Source organism: Trichomycterus rosablanca, chromosome 14, assembly GCF_030014385.1.
Source record: "Trichomycterus rosablanca isolate fTriRos1 chromosome 14, fTriRos1.hap1, whole genome shotgun sequence".
Lineage (NCBI taxonomy): Eukaryota > Metazoa > Chordata > Actinopteri > Siluriformes > Trichomycteridae > Trichomycterus > Trichomycterus rosablanca.
The window spans coordinates 22435015-22458561 of NC_086001.1; the positions used below are offsets into that span (position 1 = coordinate 22435015).

The 23547-nt window shown below is 40.7% G+C and overlaps 1 protein-coding gene and 2 pseudogenes across 1 annotated transcript; 1 reads left to right on the forward strand and 2 right to left on the reverse strand.

The window, feature by feature from the left end:
- The window catches only part of LOC134326206 (zinc finger protein 208-like), a 339536-nt pseudogene that overhangs the window by 84358 nt on the left and 231631 nt on the right, over window positions 1–23547 (reverse strand).
- On the forward strand, window positions 13002–22883 carry LOC134326992 (putative C-type lectin domain family 20 member A). Its single transcript, XM_063009087.1, has 6 exons — window positions 13002–14441; window positions 17482–17571; window positions 20364–20729; window positions 20932–21264; window positions 21348–21439; window positions 22265–22883. Exons 2-6 carry the CDS (start codon window positions 17535–17537, stop codon window positions 22376–22378), a joined length of 942 nt encoding a protein of 313 aa, XP_062865157.1. The 5' UTR covers window positions 13002–14441; window positions 17482–17534; the 3' UTR covers window positions 22379–22883.
- Window positions 15229–15337, reverse strand: LOC134327201 (5S ribosomal RNA; annotated as a pseudogene).

The following is a 23547-nucleotide window of genomic DNA, read 5'->3' on the forward strand; positions in this document are numbered from 1 at the left end:
CACATAAGTCCCTAATTAAAAACAAATTATCATAAATAGAGCGTCGAGGCACTCAGTAAGACTGGTCCTTATGTACAATCACGCCTAACACACCTTTTAGTCTGTTCGCAATACATCGGGAGAGTATCTTATAGTCTGAACACAAGAGAGAAACAGGTCTCCAGTTCTTTAAAAGGCAGAGGTCTCCCTTCTTCGGTAAGAGGGATAAGACGGCACGCTGACAGCTACTCGGGAGCACCTTGGCATCAAGGCCAGCCAGCAGAACCTCATACAAGTCCCTCCCGATGATCCCCCAGAAAGCCTTGTAAAAGTCCACCGGAAGACCATCAATACCAGGCGCTCTCCCAGACGAAAGCTGAGTTACAGCTGCAGTGAGCTCCTCGAAAGTCAAAGTCGCATCCAGGTCCTGCTTGTGTTGATCATCCAGTTGAGGTAGATCCTCGAGCAGGGTCCTGGAGCAATGCTGATCCCTAGCACCTGCTGTATACAGTTCAGAATAAAAGTCCACAGCCAATCTTCTCACCTCCGCCGGTTCTGTCGTAATAGTTCCGTCAGCTTTGCGGACAGACACCAGTGATTTATGTCGATGAGAAGATTTCTCTAAATTAAAAAAGAAAACAGTAGGAGCATCCATGTCCCGCACAGACATGAACCTGAACCGCACCAAAGCTCCCTTTGCCTTCTCCTTTAAAATATCACTCAGTTCCTGTAACTTAATCGTAAGATCCGCCCGCAGATCCAGTGAATTTTGAAGGAACATAGAGTCGTGTATTTTAGAAATGTCTTGTTCCAATTTACTAACCGCTGCCCTCAATTTAGAGGTGGAATATGCGGTAAAGTCCTGACAGAAGGCTTTAATTTGGGCCTTCCCCACTTCCCACCATTGCATAAGGTTTACAAAATCACCCTTCTTACCAACCCACTCTCCCCAAAACAGTTTAAAATTATCGCAAATTTTTTTATCTGCTAAAAGTGCCTTATTAAAATACCACATTGGACTACCAGAGGACTGAGGAACAACAGAAAAGACTACAGTACATAAATGATGATCAGAGAAAGAGGTGGGCTGAATGGTAGACTGACTGATCATATTCCGAGCACTATTAGAAACATAGAACCGGTCCAAACGGGCCGCATATACACCTCCTTCAAAAACCCTAACCCAGGAGTACTGCTTGACTGAAGGGTGTTTTTCCCTCCAAACATCAACTAAATTAAAACCAGATAAAGTAATGGCCAAAGTCTGAGCAGACTGGGGATGAGGCTCTTCGCCGTTTCTATCATTGACAAAATCCAAAGTGCAGTTCCAATCCCCTCCCAACACAACTGTGCCGTCTAAAGGTAGGGATTGCAATAACTGCTCCAGCCTCACAAACAGCTCACCTCTTTCTGCACCTCTGTTTGGGGCATACACATTAATAAAAATAAACACATGATCACAGAGTCTAGCTTTAAGCATGAGAAGTCGTCCAGCTACAATTTCATCGACAGACAGTACGTTCACTCTACTGGACTGAGAGAAGAGAATAGCAACACCTGCGCTAACATTCGAACCATGGCTAAGAAACAATTCCCCTTTCCACCACAGACCCCACTCAGAAGCTGAGGCATCATCACTATGTGTTTCTTGTAAAAAACATACATTTAATTTCTTAAGAGAAAAAAATTCATAAAAAAGGGCCTGTTTATCTTTGTCTCTAAAACCATTAACATTCAAAGAGCCCACCCTTAGAAAACCCATAATGATAGAAATAAGAGAAAGACAACAGTATAACAGGAAACAAGCAAAAAGATCAAGAGAGACCCTCTTCCTACGTGCTCCGTGTTCAGACATTTTTACGAACAGACATGCGACACACACCAGACTTAGCCCTTTTTACCTTCCTGATTGCAGTAACAAGTTTTTTTTAAACGAAAACGCTTTTGCTTCGAGAGGATGTCATATCCAACATTCTTCTGTGCCATTAAAGCCGAACATACAAACCTGTCCAGGTCAGGGAAAAAATCACTGACCTCAACAGGTCTGCCCTTAGTATCATCCAAAAACGAGTTTATCTGCTCCACAGAGTATAACATCCCACCTCCAGACTGACTCCCTCCAAAATCAGATACCTCAGACATCCTGTCCTCCTCCATAGCCTCCTCCTGAGACACAGCTGAACTAGACTGAGATTCACTGACAACCTCTGACACCAGCACCTGAAAACTGCCACCTGCAGTGCTCGGGCCAGCCTCTTCAAAATCTCCGCTCACCTGAGCTCCTACACCTCTGCTCACCTCAGCTCCTACACTACTGCTCATCTGAGTACTAACACCTCTGCTTACCTGAGCTACTGCGCTACTATTCACCTGAGCTCCTACACCTTCGCTCACCTTCGCTCTCATACTACTACTCACCTGAGCACTAACACCTCCACCACCGCTCACCTGGGCACTAACACCTCCACTCATCAGATCACCTACACCACCACCCACCTGAGCACCAGACTCAGTACCTATATCCACACCACAGACTCTCTCCATATTCACCTGACTTTCAACTATATCCCCCACCTGACCACTAGACTCAACCCCTGTGACTACACCACTTTCTACCCCCATGTTCTCCTGAGAACCAGCTCCACTCCCCAAGTGATCACCAATCTGAACCCCCGAATCCGTGCCACCACCAGTTCCCAAATTCATCTGTTCACTGGTCTTAACAACCCGGTCTACCCCATCACCAACTGCCTCTCCCTCTTGAGCACCAGCCCCAACCTCATTACCTACTCCACCTGCTACCCCACTGATAAGGGTGCTAGGCTTTACACCCACCTGCTCGGCTGTAAGCTGGTCAGCCTGAACCTGACCATCCCCACTGCCGATACCACTGCCCTTCAACCGCTCACTCACCTCCTGTCCACGCCTTGCCTCCGGAGCTAGAGTCACTGACGAACTCTCTCCAGCATCTGCAGGAGCGTCACTCACAGCACCCTTCTCCAGAGCCCCACTCGGTTCAGCTGTAGTAGAGGCCTGGTCCTTCTGCGCTGCCCTCTGTTTGTTTAAAGGGCACTCAAATCGCTTATGTCTACTGCTCCCGCACTGAAAACATTTCAGACTGTCCGTGGTCGCGTACATAATGTACGAGTCATTATCATGAAACACACGGAACGCAGCGTCAAGCGTTTTATCTGGGCTATTTAGAAACATGAACACCTGCCTCCTGAAAGACAGGACGTGCTTCAGTGCCCCGTTCCTACAGCCCAGAGGAATCAGCTTCATTTCACCCGCAAACTTCCCAAAACGGCTTAGTTCCTGTCTGATAGACTCGTTGGAAACGAAAGGCGGGACATTAGAGACGGTGACCCTCGACGCCGGTGTAAACAAAGGAGACACCGGCACAAAAGTCTCCAAAATCTCAATGCCACTCTCCACCAGTACAGCAACCAGCCGCTCTTCCCTCACAAACACCACCACCGCTTTATTCATCCGCGAAGCGGAGTAGATTTTATCATGTCCGACTTTCTCTCCCACCGCGAGCAGCACGTCCTCCACCGTAGCCTGGGCTAGGGGGACGCACCTGAACCCGTTCGCGCGGGAGAGGGACGGCATCTCCGCCGCGAGGCGAGAGGCCATTACTCGCCTCACACCGCTCGCGGCGGATTATCGAAAACACTAGTGTTTAAGGTGAAAAGGGTGGACACTCAGAAAAACCCAACACCAGGGTAAAAAAGTAACTGAGAAAAAAGAAAAGAGCTCAAGCTCACCGCCACACACACCACCGTTCTCACACACTCACAAACGCTCCGCCCACTCCCAGCATGCAGAGAGAGAGAGAGAGAGAGAGAGAGAGAGAGAGAGAGAGAGAGAGAGATACCAGTCCCCTCATCCAACTGGTCCTGAGTCACTGCATTAACACACCACTAACACAGACTAACACTATTAAGACTCAAGACCAGAACCTAATCAGAACTGATCAAATTACACATGAATTAAAGATAAACTATTTGGCCTATTGGGAAACACAAACTAAACTCCAAAGTAAACTACAATGTTATTTGGCTCTAAATAGACAGTATAGTGTGGCAGATTATCTCAGCACTACTGTATAACTGATCCAAAACTCAGAAACACCTTGACAAGGTACAGACTCAGCGAACACAGCCTGGCCATCGAGACGGGACGACACAGACAGTCCTGGATGCCCAGAGAGGAGAGAGTGTGTCAACACTGCTCTTCAAACCAGATAGAGACAGAGCTGCACTTCCTCACTGAATGTACAAAATACACACACATTCGAAAACAATTTTTTACCAAAATCAACAAAATTATCCCCAATTTTAATTCTCTCTCAAACCCTGACAAGCTGCCCTACCTATTGGGGGAGCACAGAGCGAGCTGCACACTCGCAGCTCTCTACCTACACACCTGCCACCAGGTGAGGGACAGTGAGTGACCTTATACTGTATCCCATACACACTCACGCATACTCGCACACACACACCATCATACACACACACCATCATACACACACACCATCATACACACACACACAAACACACACACACTTACAAATACTTTTTCCACACATACATATACACACTTTATATACTTGTTGTTCTAATTTGTTTCTGTTATTTTTTAAGGCTAATTACTAATGTTATTGAACATTCTTTAAATTAATATAAATGTTTATGTATGCAATTTTTTTTTTTTCCCATTTATTATCTAGTTTGTAAATGCGCTTTGGCAATACAAATGTGAATATTTGTCATGCTAATAAAGCACTTTTGAATTGAATTGAATTGAGAGAGAGAGAGAGAGAGAGAGAGAGAGAGAGAGCACCTTATTTTTAGCACCTGGTCAAGGTCACGGTGGGTCTTTTTCTAGTTAACACTGAATGTAAATCAGGAACACATGATGCACAATTATTTGAAGGTAACCTATCAGTTTAGTTTTAAATAATACACACACATCTACTTTTTATGTCTCATCCTGAACTGTTTCACATGTCTTTTCATTTAACGAAATATTTTATTTTTATAGGAGAGATGCTACACTTACCCATTCCGCTCGTACTACAGGAAATTATAGTGTAAATATTACAATAAATAAATAATAATAACTCTGTTTAACTGCCTTGGACATTAGCTTTGATGAAGAAAAAGTCGCTGGGTCAGTGTGTAACAGGAGGTTTGGAGTGAAGGTGAGTGTGTGTGGATAAAAGCTTCCAGCACCTGGTATTCCCAGGCGGTCTCCCATCCCTCTCTCTTACTTTTATTTTTCTCGCCAGCTTCGTGTTGTTTTGAAACTAAAATAAATAAATACGTAATTAAGAGCTTAAAATTGTTTAGGTTAGGTTTGTGTATGTATGATTTGTGTATATTTTATTATTTTAAATTATCCTCTAGGCCACACAGGGAGGATGGAGGTCCCTGCTGAGTCTGGTTCCTCTCAAGGTTTCTTAGTCCTTTCTTAGTAGTCCTCTCTAAAGCTACCTGAGCAGTGTTGGGGTAGTTACTCAAAAAAGTAATCCATTACTCATTACTTATTACTTAACTAAAATTGTAATGGGATTACTTTACTCATTACATCCTGGAAAATGTAATCTCGTTCCTCATTACTTTACTTTCATGTTACATTCTAAACCCAAACAAATACTGTATACTGGAATCACATCTACAAACAAATTCATTTATTTACTTTATTTATTTAGTTTCAGAAAAATCCTCTCTTGTGCAGAGATGTGCCTGTGTTTGTTTCTGCTTTAAAACATACACGCCATGAACCAATCAGATTTAACATCATTAAACAAGTTTATTCCTCAATTATTTGTCCTTATACTAGAGGAGCGACTCGGTTCCTTTAGTTCATTTCAAAGAGTCGTTCAATAGAATCGGTTCGTTCGGGAACGACTCATCCCTCATCACAGTAACTGTAATGTCATTACAAATATTTAACTGTAACGCGTTACATGACTTCGTTACAGATAAAAAGTAATCACGTGACTGTACCGCGTTCCCCCCAACACTGGAGCTGAGAGATACAGGGCTAATGGAGATGTTTTACTGCTAAGCTGCTGTTCAACTCCAGTCCAGTTGGTGACGCTGGTGCGTCTTAAGTTGTTCTGCCAACCGCCATTAAACATCATAAGAAGAACAAGAAGCTGCTGTGTTTGTACTGTAGAGCCTCATCTGTAAGTAAAATATGTATTTAATTATAACCCTTATATTTAATTATAACCACATTCTAATTAATAATAAAACTAGAGTTCATAATAAAACATCACTGTGAGGATTTGAGGAGCTTTAACTCCAGTTTTATTTAAACAAACAAACTATTAGCTGCTCCGCTAACTGTTAGCATCACACATGATTCAGTACTGATGAACCGATTCATTGAACCGATGAATCAGTGGATTGTAACGGATTCAGAGTTTATTCATTATTAAATCTAACATTTTGATATAAACGCGTCACATTTTCAGCTTTGTTTACAGTGTTTAATGTTTGATAGAAACAGCGAGTTCTTGTAGCTTTGTTTACAGGTTGTTTTACAGGTTTATAGTAAAAGTTAAAAGTATTAGTACAGCACTGTTATTGGGAGTGGATGAGAAACTAGATGTAAAGAACATCAGACTTCATCATTTCACTTTGGGCCACAAAACCACTTCCACCAAACTCAAAGGGTTGTTTCCCAGACAGGGATTAAGGCTTATAGTCCAGGACTACATTTAGCTTTAAATAGAGAATCTCCATTCAAAATGCTGTGTAGTCTAGGACTAGGCTTAATCCCTGTCTGTGAAACCAACCCAAAAAGTTCTATTAGAAGTCTTTTCTGTCTGATGCTGCTCAGTCCCACAATAGTTTCAACATTTTCACTCTGTTTACAGCCTCACAGCATTAAAAATAAACAGTTAAAAGTGTCTGAAAGAATTTTCCTGGATTTCTCTTTAATAGGGAATAAAGTACATTTGTCTATCTGTCCGTCTGCCTGTCAGATCTTTTAATAATGCAGTCAGCAGAAGAGGGACACGTCACCCCCATAGATCTACAAAATGAAGGATTCCAAGAGAAACTAATAAAAAAGGAGGAGGAAGAAGATGGAAGTTACTTCTGTAAGTAAATGTGGAGCAATTTGCCATGTTAGTACAGTACAGTGTGGTTAGTATAGTAGAAATAATAAGAGAATGTGGATAGTGGGATTAGAACCTGTACTGTACCGTACTGTCCTGTGTAGAAGTGCTGATACTTCCAGTCCGGATTAAATCTAAGTAGTATTTATTTGTGGTAACTAAACCCACAACCTTCAGTTTCCTCCAGTTGTTGAGTTTCTTCTTCACATATTGATGAATTTCAGGTGAAGGATCTTTAATCCCTGTGGAACACGTCACCTCTGAGGAACACCTCACCCCAGAGGACCAACAGTGTGGAGGTTTCCAGATGAAGCCTGTGAAGAAGGAAGAACCTGAAGATAAAGATGAACTCAGTAAGATATTTTTTATCTTGAGTAAAATAAGATTTGGATTGAATAGAATCAGAGGAACCTGGGATGAAGCATCATACAGTGAAAGCTTGTATTGTGCTCATGCAGATCAGTGTGAGCAGGAAATGATGAATGCAGGATGAATCACGTTACAGGACTTTAGCATCAGATCTCAGTTTAACAATTACTAACAGTATTTATTATTTATAATGTTATAAATGTATTTGATTATTTATAATGTTATAAATGTATTTGATTATTTATAATGTTATAAATGTATTTGATTATTTATAATGTTATAAATGTATATGATTATTTATAATGTTATGAATGTATTTGATTATTTATAATGTTATAAATGTATTTGATTATTTATAATGTTATAAATGTATTTAATTATTTATAATGTTATAAATGTATTGATTATTTATAATGTTATAAATGTATTTAATTATTTTGTGCTTCAGAACTGAACAAGGATTTCTGCTGCTCCTCGTGTCCACGTTCCTCTACAACCCAAAATCAGCTCCACAATCACATCAAGAGCTGCAACCATGATAAATATGAGACTCTGGTGAAGATTAAGACTGAACATGAGGATCTGACGCCCACCAGAAGCTCCAGTAATCAGGAAACGTCCTCTGGTACTGTCAGCATTAACACCTCTCTCAGTCCCACACAGGAAGAAGGAAACGTCTGCTCACAGTGTGGGAAGAGCTTCAAGTTCCAGTGTCATCTCAAAATACACCAGCGCATTCACACTGGAGAGAAACCATATCAGTGCTCACAGTGTGGAAAGAGCTTCAGGTTCCAGTGTCATCTCAAAATACACCAGCGCATTCACACAGGAGAGAAACCATATCAGTGCTCACAGTGTGAAAATAGTTTTATTACACAGGGTGATCTTAAAAAACACCAGCGCATTCACACTGGAGAGCAACCGTATCAGTGCTCACAATGTGGGAAGAGTTTTATTAGACAGAGTGAGCTCAAAATACACCAGCGCATTCACACTGGAGAGAAACCATATCAGTGCTCACAGTGTGGGAAGCGTTTTAATGGACAGAGTGATCTAAAAAAACACCAGCGCATTCACACTGGCGAAAAACCATATCAGTGCTCACAGTGTGGGAAGCGTTTTAATACACAGAGTAAGCTCAAAACACACCAGCGCATTCACACAGGAGAGAAACCATATCAGTGCTCACAATGTGGAAAGAGTTTTAATACAAAGTGTGAGCTCAAAATACACCAGCGCATTCACACTGGAGAGAAACCGTATCAGTGCTCACTCTGTGGGAAAAGTTTTAATCAACAGACTCATTTCAAAACACACCAGCACATTCACAGTGGAGAGAAACCATATCAGTGCTCACAGTGTGGGAGGGGTTTTAATACAAAGAGTGATTTGAAAAAACACCAGCACATTCACTCTGGAGAGAAACCATATCAGTGTTCACAGTGTGGAAAGAGTTTTAATCAACAGAGTAATCTCAAAAGACACCAGCACATTCACACTGGAGAGAAAACATTTCAGTGCTCACAGTGTGGTAAGGGTTTTATTACAAAGAGTGATCTCATAACCCACCAGCGCATTCACACTGGAGAGAAACCGTATCAGTGTTCACAGTGTGGAAAGAGTTTTAATACAAAGAGTGTGGTTAAAATACACCAGCGCATTCACACTGGAGAGAAACCATATCAGTGCTCACAGTGTGGGAAGAGTTTTAATCAAAAGAGTCATATCAAAATCCACCAGCGCATTCACACTGGAGAGAAACCGTATCAGTGCTCACAATGTGAAAAGAGTTTTACTAGACAGAGTGAGCTCAAAATCCACCAGCGCATTCACAGTGGAGAGAAACCGTATCAGTGCTCACAATGTGGGAAGAGCTTTAATACAAAGAGTGCTCTTAAAAGACACCAGGGCATTCACACTGGAGAGAAACATTAGCTGCATCCAGAGTTGCATACTAACAGAGTCTGTACTAGATTGGAGGAAGTATGCAGCGCTTTCAGTACAGAAGTGTGCAGTATGCACACAACACTAGGGGTGGGCGATATGGCCTTTAAAAAATGTCACTCGCGATACAAAAGAACACTTTTGTTTTGCAGACACTCAGGAAATTTAAGGTACAAATGTTACTAAATGTCCATTACATTAAGCATCACTTCCAGTAGGGCTGGGCGATATGGCTAAAAAACTCATATTCCCATATAAACAGTGTATCACGAAAGTGAGTACACCCCTCACATTTCTGCAAATATTTTATTATATCTTTTCATGGGACAACACTATAGAAATAAAACTTGGATATACAGTGCCTTGCAAAAGTATTCAGCCCCCTTGAACTTTTCAACCTTTTGCCACATTTCAGGCTTCAAACATAACGATATGAAATTGTAATTTTTTGTGAAGAATCAACAACAAGTGGGACACAATCGTGAAGTGGAACGAAATTTATTGGATATTTTAAACTTTTTTTAGAAATAAAAAACTGAAAAGTGGGGCGTGCAATATTATTCAGCCCCCTTGCGTTAATACTTTGTAGCGCCACCTTTTGCTGCGATTACAGCTGCAAGTCGCTTGGGGTATGTCTCTATCAGTTTTGCACATCGAGAGACAGAAATTTTTGCCCATTCTTCCTTGCAAAACAGCTCGAGCTCAGTGAGGTTGGATGGAGAGCGTTTGTGAACAGCAGTTTTCAGCTCTTTCCACAGATTCTCGATGGGATTCAGGTCTGGACTTTGACTTGGCCATTCTAACACCTGGATACGTTTATTTTTGAACCATTCCATTGTAGATTTTGCTTTATGTTTTGGTTCATTGTCTTGTTGGAAGATAAATCTCCGTCCCAGTCTCAGGTCTTTTGCAGACTGCAACAGGTTTTCTTCCAGAATGGTCCTGTATTTGGCTCCATCCATCTTCCCATCAATTTTAACCATCTTCCCTGTCCCTGCTGAAGAAAAGCAGGCCCAAACCATGATGCTGCCACCACCATGTTTGACAGTGGGGATGGTGTGTTCAGGGTGATGAGCTGTGTTGCTTTTACGCCAAACATAACGTTTTGCATTGTGGCCAAAAAGTTCTATTTTGGTTTCATCTGACCAGAGCACCTTCTTCCACATGTTTGGTGTGTCTCCCAGGTGACTTTTTATAGATATCTTTGAGAAATGGCTGTCTTCTTGCCACTCTTCTATAAAGGCCAGATTTGTGCAGTGTACGACTGATTGTGTCCTATGGACAGAGTCTCCCACCTCAGCTGTAGATCTCTGCAGTTCATTCAGAGTGATCATGGGCCTCTTGGCTGCATCTCTGATCAGTCTTCTCCTTGTTTGAGTTGAAAGTTTAGAGGGACGGCCGGGTCTTGGTAGATTTGCAGTGGTCTGATACTCCTTCCATTTCAATATGATCGCTTGCACAGTGCTCCTTGAGGTGTTTAAAGCTTGGGAAATCTTTTTGTATCCAAATCCGGCTTTAAACTTCTCCACAACAGTATCTCGGACCTGCCTGGTGTGTTCCTTGGTCTTCATGATGCTCTCTGCGCTTTAAACAGAACTCTGAGACTGTCACAGAGCAGGTGCATTTATACGGAGACTTGATTACACACAGGTGGATTCTATTTATCACCATCAGTCATTTAGGTCAACATTGGATCATTCAGAGATCCTCACTGAACTTCTGGAGTGAGTTTGCTGCACTGAAAGTAAAGGGGCTGAATAATATTGCACGCCCCACTTTTTAGTTTTTTATTTCTAAAAAAAGTTTAAAATATCCAATAAATTTCGTTCCACTTCACGATTGTGTCCCACTTGTTGTTGATTCTTCACAAAAAATTACAATTTCATATCGTTATGTTTGAAGCCTGAAATGTGGCAAAAGGTTGAAAAGTTCAAGGGGGCTGAATACTTTTGCAAGGCACTGTAACTTAGAGTAGTCAGTGTACAACTTGTATAGCAGTGTAGATTTACTGTCTTCTGAAAATAACTCAACACACAGCCATTAATGTCTAAATGGCTGGCAACATAAGTGAGTACACCCCACAGTGAACATGTCCAAATTGTGCCCAAAGTGTCAATATTTTGTGTGACCACCATTATTATCCAGCACTGCCTTAACCCTCCTGGGCATGGAATTCACCAGAGCTGCACAGGTTGCTACTGGAATCCTCTTCCACTCCTCCATGATGACATGACGGAGCTGGTGGATGTTAGACACCTTGAACTCCTCCACCTTCCACTTGAGGATGCGCCACAGGTGCTCAATTGGGTTTAGTCCATCACCTTTACCTTCAGCTTCCTCAGCAAGGCAGTTGTCATCTTGGAGGTTGTGTTTGGGGTCGTTATCCTGTTGGAAAACTGCCATGAGGCCCAGTTTTCGAAGGGAGGGGATCATGCTCTGTTTCAGAATGTCACAGTACATGTTGGAATTCATGTTTCCCTCAATGAACTGCAGCTCCCCAGTGCCAGCAACACTCATGCAGCCCAAGACCATGATGCTACCACCACCATGCTTGACTGTAGGCAAGATACAGTTGTCTTGGTACTTCTCACCAGGGCGCCGCCACACATGCTGGACACAATCTGAGCCAAACAAGTTTATCTTGGTCTCGTCAGACCACAGGGCATTCCAGTAATCCATGTTCTTGGACTGCTTGTCTTCAGCAAACTGTTTGCGGGCTTTCTTGTGCGTCAGCTTCCTTCTGGGATGACGACCATGCAGACCGAGTTGATGCAGTGTGCGGCGTATGGTCTGAGCACTGACAGGCTGACCTCCCACGTCTTCAACCTCTGCAGCAATGCTGGCAGCACTCATGTGTCTATTTTTTAAAGCCAACCTCTGGATATGACGCCGAACACGTGGACTCAACTTCTTTGGTCGACCCTGGCAAAACCTGTTCAGAGTGGAACATGTCCTGGAAAACCGCTGTATGATTTTGGCCACCATGCTGTAGCTCAGTTTCAGGGTGTTAGCAATCTTCTTATAGCCCAGGCCATCTTTGTGGAGAGCAACAATTCTATTTCTCACATCCTCAGAGAGTTCTTTGCCATGAGGTGCCATGTTGAATATCCAGTGGCCAGTATGAGAGAATTGTACCCAAAACACCAAATTTAACAGCCCTGCTCCCCATTTACACCTGGGACCTTGACACATGACACCAGGGAGGGACAACGACACATTTGGGCACAATTTGGACATGTTCACTGTGGGGTGTACTCACTTATGTTGCAGCTATTTAGACATTAATGGCTGTGTGTTGAGTTATTTTCAGAAGACAGTAAATCTACACTGCTATACAAGCTGTACACTGACTACTCTAAGTTATATCCAAGTTTCATTTCTATAGTGTTGTCCCATGAAAAGCTATAATGAAATATTTGCAGAAATGTGAGGGGTGTACTCACTTTTGTGATACACTGTATATATATATACAATATAAAGAAGTACTGTTTGTTTGTTTATTAGGATTTTAACGTCATGTTTTATACTTTGGTTACATTCATGACAGGAACGGTAGTTACTCATAACACAAGATTCATCAGTTCTCAAGGTTATATCAAACACAGTCATGAACAATTTAGTGTCTCCAATTCACCTCACTTGCATGTCTTTGGACTGTGGGAGGGAGCCGGAGCACCCGGATGAAACCTACGCGGACATGGGGAGAACATGCAAACAACACAGAAATGACCCAGACCGCCCCACCTGGGGATCGAACCCAGAACCTTCTTGCTGGATTTTGTGACCTTGGCTGATGATCTACACCGGCTGTTAGATGCTGCAGAATAGTGTTCATAGTTTTTACTCATGTATGAGAGGTGAATAAGCAAATGTGGCTCAGTGATGGTAGTGGACACTTGAATATCTACAAAAAATACAAGGGACAATCTTTGGGTTATAAAATTATATACGATCAGCCATAACATTAAAACCACCTCCTTGTATGTATACTCTTTTTCTATCAGCTCTACTAACCATATAGTTTACTAACCATTTACTGACTTTCCCTATGGGATTAATAAAGTTATCTATCTATAGGTGCACTTTGTAGCTCTACAGTTCCACTGTCGTCCATCAGTTACTCTGCATACTTTGTTAGCCCCCTTTTACCTTATTCTTCAATAGTCAGGACCTCCACATGACCACCTCAGAGCAGGTATTATTTAGGTGGTGGATCATTCTCAGCACTGCAGTGACACTGACGTGGTGGTGGTGTGCCTAGTTTGTGTTGTGCTGGTATGAGTGGATCAGACAGCATCGCTGCTGGAGTTTTCAAATACCGTGTCCACTCACTGTCCACTCTTAAATTATACACACCTGCTTTGTTGGTCCACCTTGTGGATGTAGTCAGAGATGGTAGGTCATCTGTTGCTTATTATTGTATTACTATTATTGTTGTTGTTGTTCTTGTTGCTTATTGTAGCTTTTAAGTTTACATTATCCACAGTATTCAATGAACTTTAATTATTTTGCAGCTGTTGTCTAATGCTAGAAACTGTTAGCCTTTTAGCTAACGTTACCTGAAGTGTTTCAGTTCAGACTACCAGTTAACCTGAAACTCACTAGATAACATTACCTAACAGTTTCATTTCCAAATTACTCTCTATCTTAATATAAAACTCATTAAAAGACTTTCTGCTTACTTTTTGCTTAGTAAAAAGTTGTTAAGATTAAACGTTTATTTACCTCACACGAACGAACGATTCCTCTTTTTCAACGGCTCGCGTCGCACTGTTGCTATGGTGACGCTCGTTCCGCCGGCGCTGAATCAGAGACTGGACGCTGGGCCACAGCTGGACAACCAGCGTCGGCGCGCACGCGTTTCTACAAGCACCAGCCAAACCCAGCTGTGGTAACAACTGGGCCGGATCTGGCTACACTGATTCTGGCCGATTCTGACACTCGGCCGACTGTGCCGATAGAAAAGTGGGAACTGGGCCAGATGATTGTGCTAGCTGGGAAAGGCTGCTTTTTGGTAAGTTCCTACTAAAAAACTTTAAAGATCTTAAGAAAACCTTCCGGGAACGTTACTGGAACGTTACTTTAAACACATAAGAAAGAAAACCTTAAGGCAACTTTTAGATAACGTTCTCTGTTAGTTTTCATAAAACCATGAGAGAACGTTAGGTTTCATAGTTCCCGGAACATTCCGGGAACAGCGCTGATTTTTTTACGAAAATAGAACGTTACCATAACGTTATGGGATGGTTCCCTAAAAATAACCATAGGGGAACCAAAATCTAACGTTACGGGAACGTTCTGTGTTAGCTGGGCCAACACTGCTCAGGTAGCTTTAGAGAGGACTACAGTCAGTCCTAGACGTTCTTCCAAGCAGTTTCTCTAATGTCATGTTTTGTTTTCCAACTCACATATTCACACCAGTAGAAGCTTAAAAATAACACTACAAACCAACTAGTCTATAAGCACAAGAGGATTCATCTTTATAGACAGTGCTGTTTATGCTTTTACACTTTAAAACATGAGGAGTTTCAAAAAATAACAACAAACACAACAACAATTAATAATTATAAAAATAAAATAATAATAATAAAGTCACAAATCTGTATCTATTCAACAAGATGTAATGTATTTCTTGCACCACTAGATGGGAATGATGAACTCCACATATGAATTTATGAAATTATGAAGTCAGTAAAATGGTAAAGATTTAAATTAGTTTTTTAAGCTAGTAATAAATGCAATCCAAGGAAACGTTTGAAAATTTGCGGTTAAAAGTCATTCATTAATATTTACAGTAGTAAAGCTTCCAGCACCTGGTACTCCCAGGCGGTCTCCCATCGAAGTACTAACCAGGCCCGACGCTGCTTAGCTTCCGAGATCGGGTGTTCTCAGGGTGGTGTGACCGTAAGCGAGAGACGCTGTAACAAGCTGCTTCTTATAGACGTCCGTCGCTCATGCAGCTTCAGACAATGAATATATATAATACTTAAATATTTAAGTATAATAAAAATACTTGAATTAATAATACTTAAATATTTTTTGAAGTATCTGTACTTTATTCGAGTGTAAAATTTTTCAGCAACTTTTACTTTTACTCCACCACATTACTGTGATACATTTATTAAAGAATTGTTGGACCAACTTAAAAAACTTACTTCAGTTGGTAACATGTAAATGAATTAAGTTTTATTAAGTTTAAAAGTTAGATTAACACAATTTCTTTCAGCCAGTTTTCAAATCAATAGTTTGCATTAATGCAGCTTAAATTTATGGTTAACTTGAACTTAAGTCAACTTAAAGTTTCCAAATTTTCCGACTCAATTATTTGTTTTACTTAAAAGTAAATTGTTACTCCTTACCAATCTACCAATTTACCAGTCATTTTAGTTTGGTACATGTAATTAAAATACTGTGCATTCAATTAAATTTTTAATTGGCTAAAGAAACAAAAACACTTGAATATGATGCATTTTTAAAACTTCATTAAGCACTCTTTATATATAAACTGTATATAAGTCACCAACACACAGTAGCTTTTTGACCAACACATGCATAAATTGCATAAAAAGTTGTATCATTCATGTCAACATTTTCAGCATGACATCGGATTTCAAACAAAACTCATAAAACCAGCCTTTACCCACCCTCCTGCCAGCCACCGAGTTAAGTTGATGACAATTTGATTTTTTTTTTTACTGAATATGTAGCTGGCTGCATATTTTGTACTGAACTATTCTGGAATGTAGACATTAGTCAGACTGATAAATAATTCAGCACCTATTCTGATTATTAATGAATTAAAAAATGTAACCAAAACTTCCACCTTCTTATAGGAGAATAACTGCATACACATTCTCACAAGTTCACTCACACTCGCAAATGCATGCACATACAAAAGCATGCCACTATGCTACCAACCAGTGGCTTCATGGAAAATATTATACATGCTATAGCATTTCTTTGTAATTGTCATCAGTGATCTTACCTGTACGCATTTGTGGTACAGGTACTCCTGCTCTCACAAAAAAAATAATCAATGTAAAAGCACTTAACATTATGTTCTATGTTCAAATATGTAACATATTTGTTGTATTAGTGTGTCTCTTGGAACATAGAAAGGACCAATATATAAGAGGCTCAATTTTAACATTCTTTATAAACACTACATAAACACTGCACTACTTCCATTACATGGCATTAACTCATCTCTTTTGACCCATTTATCACAGACATCGTTGTATAATTCTTTTATTTATTAAGTGTTGGGGCTTAAACCATCAACCTTACTGGAATGTTGGGGCTTAAACCATCAAAATTACTGGAACACCCCTACCTGTTACTTCTTTACTTCTTTCTACCTGGTAAATTTTATGAGCAATGGTAATTGGCAAAGGTACTGAACTAGTGTTCAGAAGGTCACTAAATTAAGCCCCATTACTACCGAGTTGCTACTGTTGGGCCGCTAAACAAGGCCAAAGACAGTATTGACCTGTAGATGGTGAAAGACCTAAATTGTTTGCAACTTGCACTGAGAAACATTGTCTTTGAACTGACTAACGATTCACAGAAAAGGTTTGGCTCAAAGTGGTGAACCATGAACCATCCTTGCTTGTAAAGACTTAGTCTGTGGTGGACGCTCCTTTTAAATTCACTCTTGATGACCTCACCTGTTCAGAATAAAGTTACTTATATTACCATTGTCTTATTTTGACTGTCTCTACTTTTTCAAAAAAAATTGGCAAATTCTCCAAGGAATTTTGAGACCCACCTGGAAGCAGTTGAAGTACCAACAGTGCCGGTATACCATCTTTTGAGAACCAGAGTTTTAAGATTTTCTGCCTTGCGAAAAAGCCACTATGCAAAGTGTTTAAACAAATCACCAAAGCAACTTATTAACCTAGCAAATAAAGTTAATAAAGTAAGAAAATAAAGAGGCAGATGAACATCTGTGTTTTCTTTACTTTAGTCAGCAAATCAACCTGAACTAAAGATTCACCCTCTTTAAGCTTCCCTTCCTAGCTGATAAAAAAAAGTAAAAAAGATACTTATTTCAGGTGGAACTGCCAGGAGAACTACAGTTCTTCAATTCTCTAGTAACAAAGAGGTGATGAAGAAGTTGCTGATCATCCTCCTGTTTCTCACAGGTAAGTGTAATATTTTTAAGTGTAGTATTTAACCACACAACCTGTTCCAACAGGTTCTGTTTCCCCTCTGAATGTTAAACAACCCCAACACCCCTAACCATTGACTTGGTTCTGCTTGAACTCGTCTTCTCTGTAATAAACTAGACAGTTACTTATTTGTATGTGTGTGATGTGTGTGATGAGTTTCTTCCCATGTGCTCAGTTTTTTTTTTCTCTTAAATTCATAGCAGTGGAGTAGACGATCTGAACGCCATGATTTCTTTAAGATCTCTTGCTGTTCTAACAGTATCACTACATGATTACAAATATGATGACTGTGTGTTGGGCTCTGTTGGTAATAAAAATGGGTTATGATTGGAAAAATGACCATATAAATAACATTTTGGAAGGAAGCCATTACGGATGGGTGGATGAATGGATAGATGTATTAGATTAATGTATTAGAATGAGGACTGCATTGTCTGTCACCTAATCCTAACCTGCTTGCTCATTTGTCTGTGAGGTAAGGGTCACTCTGACCCACTTATGAAACCTGTTTTTCACATATTGACACAGATGTTACTTATAAAACTTGTTTTTTGCTAATTTGATTGGTTGCTACAGTCTGGGCAAATGGCCACCTGTCATAGCATTGTAGATCAGGGAGATGTGCCTGCACTGAATGGGTGGGGCGACTGGCCAGCGCGCCGTCCTGCTGGAGTAGACACAGATAAGATTGATTTAAAAGGGAAGTTGCCCATCAGTGTAGTGCAGTGACTCACCTGTGGAGTGGACACACTGCCCAGGACGTTTTTGATCAGTTGAGCGTCTGTCAAGACAGGCTCCCCACTATCACCACAACATTTACAAATGTCCTTTTTTCAGGTAAAATCCAAGGTTTTCTAAGTTGGTTGACCAAAGTAAGCTGATGGCCTTTGGTTTTTCAAAGATTTAGCAGCCTTACCAGAAGGAGTTACCATCAAGATAATCCCAATGTTACACTCATGATATGGTCTGCATCAACACAATTATTTAGTCCTTGTGTGGAAACAGAAGTTCGCTTTCAGAATCCTTTCAGTAGTCATCCATCCAGTAAAATATAAACTCATTGACAATGTGTCTGTGCAGAGAAGATTAGCATATTGCAGTAGCATTCCTGCTTAATCCATATTTATAGTACAGGTATATAGAAACATTTTACTCAAGAGAGTATTTTCCAGTTCTGGTTCCCTGTAAGATCAAAAGAACTGCTCAAAAGTAAATAAATGGTACCTAAAACCATATCTGTCCCGGAGAATAATAATAAAAAAAAAACAAAAAAAAAAAGTTTTAACTGGCACAAAAACACAAAACTTTTACGTGACCGCCCTCTTGTGAAAGCTTTATGTTATGTTATTTTGTAAGCCACAGTGGGACCAGATTGCATAATGTGGGTAGCTGGAAAAAAGTAAAAAAAAAAAAAAAAAACACGATGTATTAGATATAGTTAAAAATGTGTGAATGATGGGACATGTGAATTGATAAATGCAGTAATAGATGGAGATGTTTAACATTTATGTGTATGAAATTTAACATAGTTAGGAGTGGCAATAAGCCAATAAGAGGTTTTTTTGGAACCACAAAGCGAACACCACATTAAGGACTCAAAGGTCGATTTTAAAAGGTTCATTAAGAACAACAAAATCAAAAGACTTAGGGCAGGAATAACATAGGAGGTGCAACGAAGGAAGTGCGGGAACAATGGAGACTGAAAGGGAGTATGGAAGCATGGAACAGGAGATCCAGGTGAGGGGAAGAAGCTTGGCGTACAAGAAAAAATAAGTATGTTTGGTTTTCAGGAATGAAGAGAGCTGATCTCTGTGGGGAATAGCCTCAATGGACGATCTGGTGAGGAGTGAAGAGAAACCCCCAGAGGCTTTTAAATGCTATGTGATGAGGTGAAGATAGGGGGAAATCTATTGGTTGAACTATTTCAGGTTAAACTTGTGCAGTTACTTTCAGTGACGCCAGATAACGCCAAAGCTTTGCTGAGCAGAATATAATGAACACACATACCAAACAGAGTTATAAATATGTGGATGACATATGGATGGAATTATACACTGATCAGGCATAACATTAAATACAGCCCTGACCTGTCGAGGCATGGACTCCACTAGACCCCTGAAGGTGTGCTGTGGTATCTGGCACCAAGATGTTAGCAGCAGAACCTTTAACACCTGTAAGTTGTGAGGTGGGGCCTCCATGGATTGGACTTGTTTGTCTAGCACATCCCACAGAGGCTTGATTTGATTGTGACCTGGGGAATTTGGGCACCCTCACTGGTCTGCGGCTATGCAGCCAACAAACTGAGATGCCCTGTGTATTCTGACACCTTTCTATCAGAACTAGCATTTACTTCTTTAGCAATTTGAGCTACAGTAACTCGTCTGTTGGATTGAACCACACGGGCATCATGACCCTGTCACCGGTTTACCACTGTTCCTTCCTTGGACCACTTTTGATACTTGCATTTAATTCACTTTTTGAACTCACTCAAATGCTCGTGCTCGTAAATTTTTCCTGCTTATAACATCAACTTTGAGGATAAAATGTTCACACTTAATATATTTCACCCACTAACAGGTGCCGATCAAGAAATAATCAGTGTTATTCACTGCACCTGTCAGTGCTCAGAATGTTATGCCTGGTCAGTGTAGATGGATAGAGTTATAGAAGGATGGGTGTTGTTAATATTTTGTCACGTATTCATACGATCAGATGTTTCATTCAGGTGTTTGAACTTTTATTTTAAATCTAAATCTGGTCCACAGGAGCGGCCCCCCTCGTCCTCCGTAAATACTACTTGATACAGCAGAGCAAAACGTGGAACGACTCGCAGACTTACTGCAGAGCCACGTACACCGACCTGGCTACCATCGAAAGTGACGCCGACATGCTCAAACTTCAGAACGAAGCTCTGAAACAACAGTTCAGTTCTGATGCCTGGTTTGGACTTCACAAAGAATTGCACGACTGGCGCTGGTCCAGCAGTAATGGGCCACCAGGAACCGTGAACAAGTGGGCTAATGGTGAACCAGACAATAAGCAATACCAGGAAGAGTGTGGGTTTATGGATGACTCTGGTACTTGGGGGGATGCAGCCTGTGCATTGTCATGGCCATTTTTGTGTTATGATGGTAAGTGAACCCTCAGCGTCCACAATGCTGACTAAGATTTCACTCCTGTCTGAATATCTCTAAACCAAACACACAACTTTAAACTTGTTGATTCAGAAAAATCTCTAATGTTTTTACAGCATTTAGAAATGCCAGCGTGATCAGATATGTATTTAAATATTTTTTTAGATAATTACATGTTTTGTGTTTTCTAATTTCACAGGGACAAAAACTGGTAGCGGCAAGTACGTCTACATCTCTACCAGTAAGACCTGGTTTGACGCTCAGAGCTACTGCAGGCTGCACTACACTGACCTGGCCATCATAAGAGATCCAACTGAAAATTCCCTCCTAGGTATATTATTCACGTGGATGACTTGGATCGATCTGTTTAGGACCACCTGGAAGTGGCTAGACCAGACCAACCTGGCCAACATCACCTGGAAGTCTGGACAACCTGATAATTCATTATCACTTGAAGACTGTGGTTATTTATCTAATTTTCAGGCCGGTGATGCTCGGTGCTCGGACCTCAAACCTTTCTTCTGTCATGGAAGTGAGTTAAAGTTGCTTCCTGTCTTATTTTCATAATTCTTCATAATATCAGCTTCATTTGTATCTGTTTCTGTATGTGAATAGTTATAACAGGCCAGAAGCAGATCCTGAAGTTCAAGGTTCGGTCAGATCAGGACGTGAACGATCCTGTAGTGCAGGCAGCATTACTGGAGAAGGTAGGTCTTATTTTCTACTCTCAAGGTTCTTGCTGCTTCATTCTCCAATGATTCATACTCTGGATTTTTTGGTGTTTATACTACACTGTCGAGTCACATTATTATGACCACTTCCTACTTTCGATGGCTGCAGCACATAGCTTATGAAGGAAGTCTCGTTTGGTGAGCTGGCTAGGTGGTTATATAAGATGTGAAAGGCACTCCCAACCAATTTGGGTATGAATTGATCCTTCTCCTCAAGTCGACACTCAAGGGTTACAACATGGAGGGCGGCAGGTGGGAAATGCTTGCGCAGGAGAGGGCCACGTGGAGGTCTCTCGTTAAGGATGGGACAGAAAATCGAGAAATAAGGACTAAGCTGCCCACACTGTGGCAAAGTCTGCTCAGCCAGGATCGGACTCATCAGCCACCTCAGAACCCATCGACAAACCGTCCAGTGAAGAACGAAGAAAGACAATCGTCCTCTGCAAGAAGGGTTAGCCAAGGCATCCTTGCAGATCACCTACACCTATACATGCTGATTGGCTAGAAATGTCCCACATTGGTTAGAAGAGCTAAGACCAAGACCAAGAATTACCCTGACTTCCTAATTCCACAGCATCTGTGGGACCGCCTCAATGGTCGTGTTGGCTCTATGGATCCTCCCCCATGCACCCTCCAGCAGCTGTGGGATGCACTTCAGTGTGACGACCTACCAAGACCTTATCGATTCACTCCAAGCCGGTTACTCTATATATTGCTGGGGGTCATAATAAAATATCTCAACAGTGTATTTCTACACTCAATCACAATGAATTCCTGATAAAATCATCTTGTGTTCTTCAGATCCAGCAGAAACTAAAGGAGCTCGGGATGGAACAGAACATCACGTTGAAATGGAGAGAGCAAGCAGATGGAGTGGTGTTCCACAAGATTAAAAATGATACTATAGTAGAATAATTGAGACTAAAATATATTATTGTTAGCAGAATTCGTCTAGCTACAATGCTACACTGTATCGACTAACAAACATCATGTCTAAATGTGGAAGTTCTGGATAGTTGTTTAGATGTTTAATTATATAGATCTGGTTAAATATAAAATCTAATTATAAATATTCATAAAAATAGTCATAGTTTAACATAGTTATCAAAGGAAGCATTACTAGATCAACCCTAGTATGAAGACCCATTTGCCCCCTTTCTCCCACATCTCAAAAATTAACATGGACTACACTAGTACAGGTGTAGACAATCAGTGTTAATGAGCGACGTTTTCCCTGTGCTTCCCGTTGCTAATAGAGGGAATAAAAGTAGATAAACCCATTCCAATTTTACATGATATTTATGATATTTTCTTTATTAATTATAAGTAATTCTTCTTACGCTTTACTTTTGAAACATGGAAACCTGAAAAACACAGAGAACATATTAATTGTATTTATGAAATTACGCTTGTTGTGAAAATAAAGGAATTTTAATCTTCAGTGATGTGATAGGTGTTGCTTTATTCTTTAAGAATTTATTTACAAGATATATTATGTCTTTCAGTCTGCTGGTTGGAAAAGACCAGACTAAGTGGTGGGGTTATCAATGCTGTGTAGGGACCTTGGTTTCCCAGGGGGGTATTCCAGAAAGCGGGTTTAACAAACTTCAAACATAACCCTGAACTCCGAGTTGACTTATCTCACCGTGTCATAGCCAGAGTTTTCGGTTCCTCAACAGCTGATCAGAGTTAGATTACTCAATTCTGAGTAGATTGAACCCAGCAGAAGCGAGTTCACGGTTACCTATAAACAGGCATTCTCAATTGAGCGCCGAAAAAGGGATTGACCATGGATGTGAATAAGGGAAAGCATAGGGCATCATATTTCACACCAATAGAGCAGGAAATGTTAATGTCTGTGTATGCAGATTATGAAATTATATTTCGGCATAAAAGTAATACAGCAGCAGCAGCAGCAAAGGAAAGGGAGTCAGCTTCGCAAAAAATTGCGAAACGAGTTAATGCGTGAGTTAAAATTAAATAAAAAAAACTAATTCACTTAGTGAAAGGATATGGAAAAATAATTTTAATATTTGTCTTGATTTGTACACTTTTTTTTTTTATTAACCTAGGTGTAATCCAAG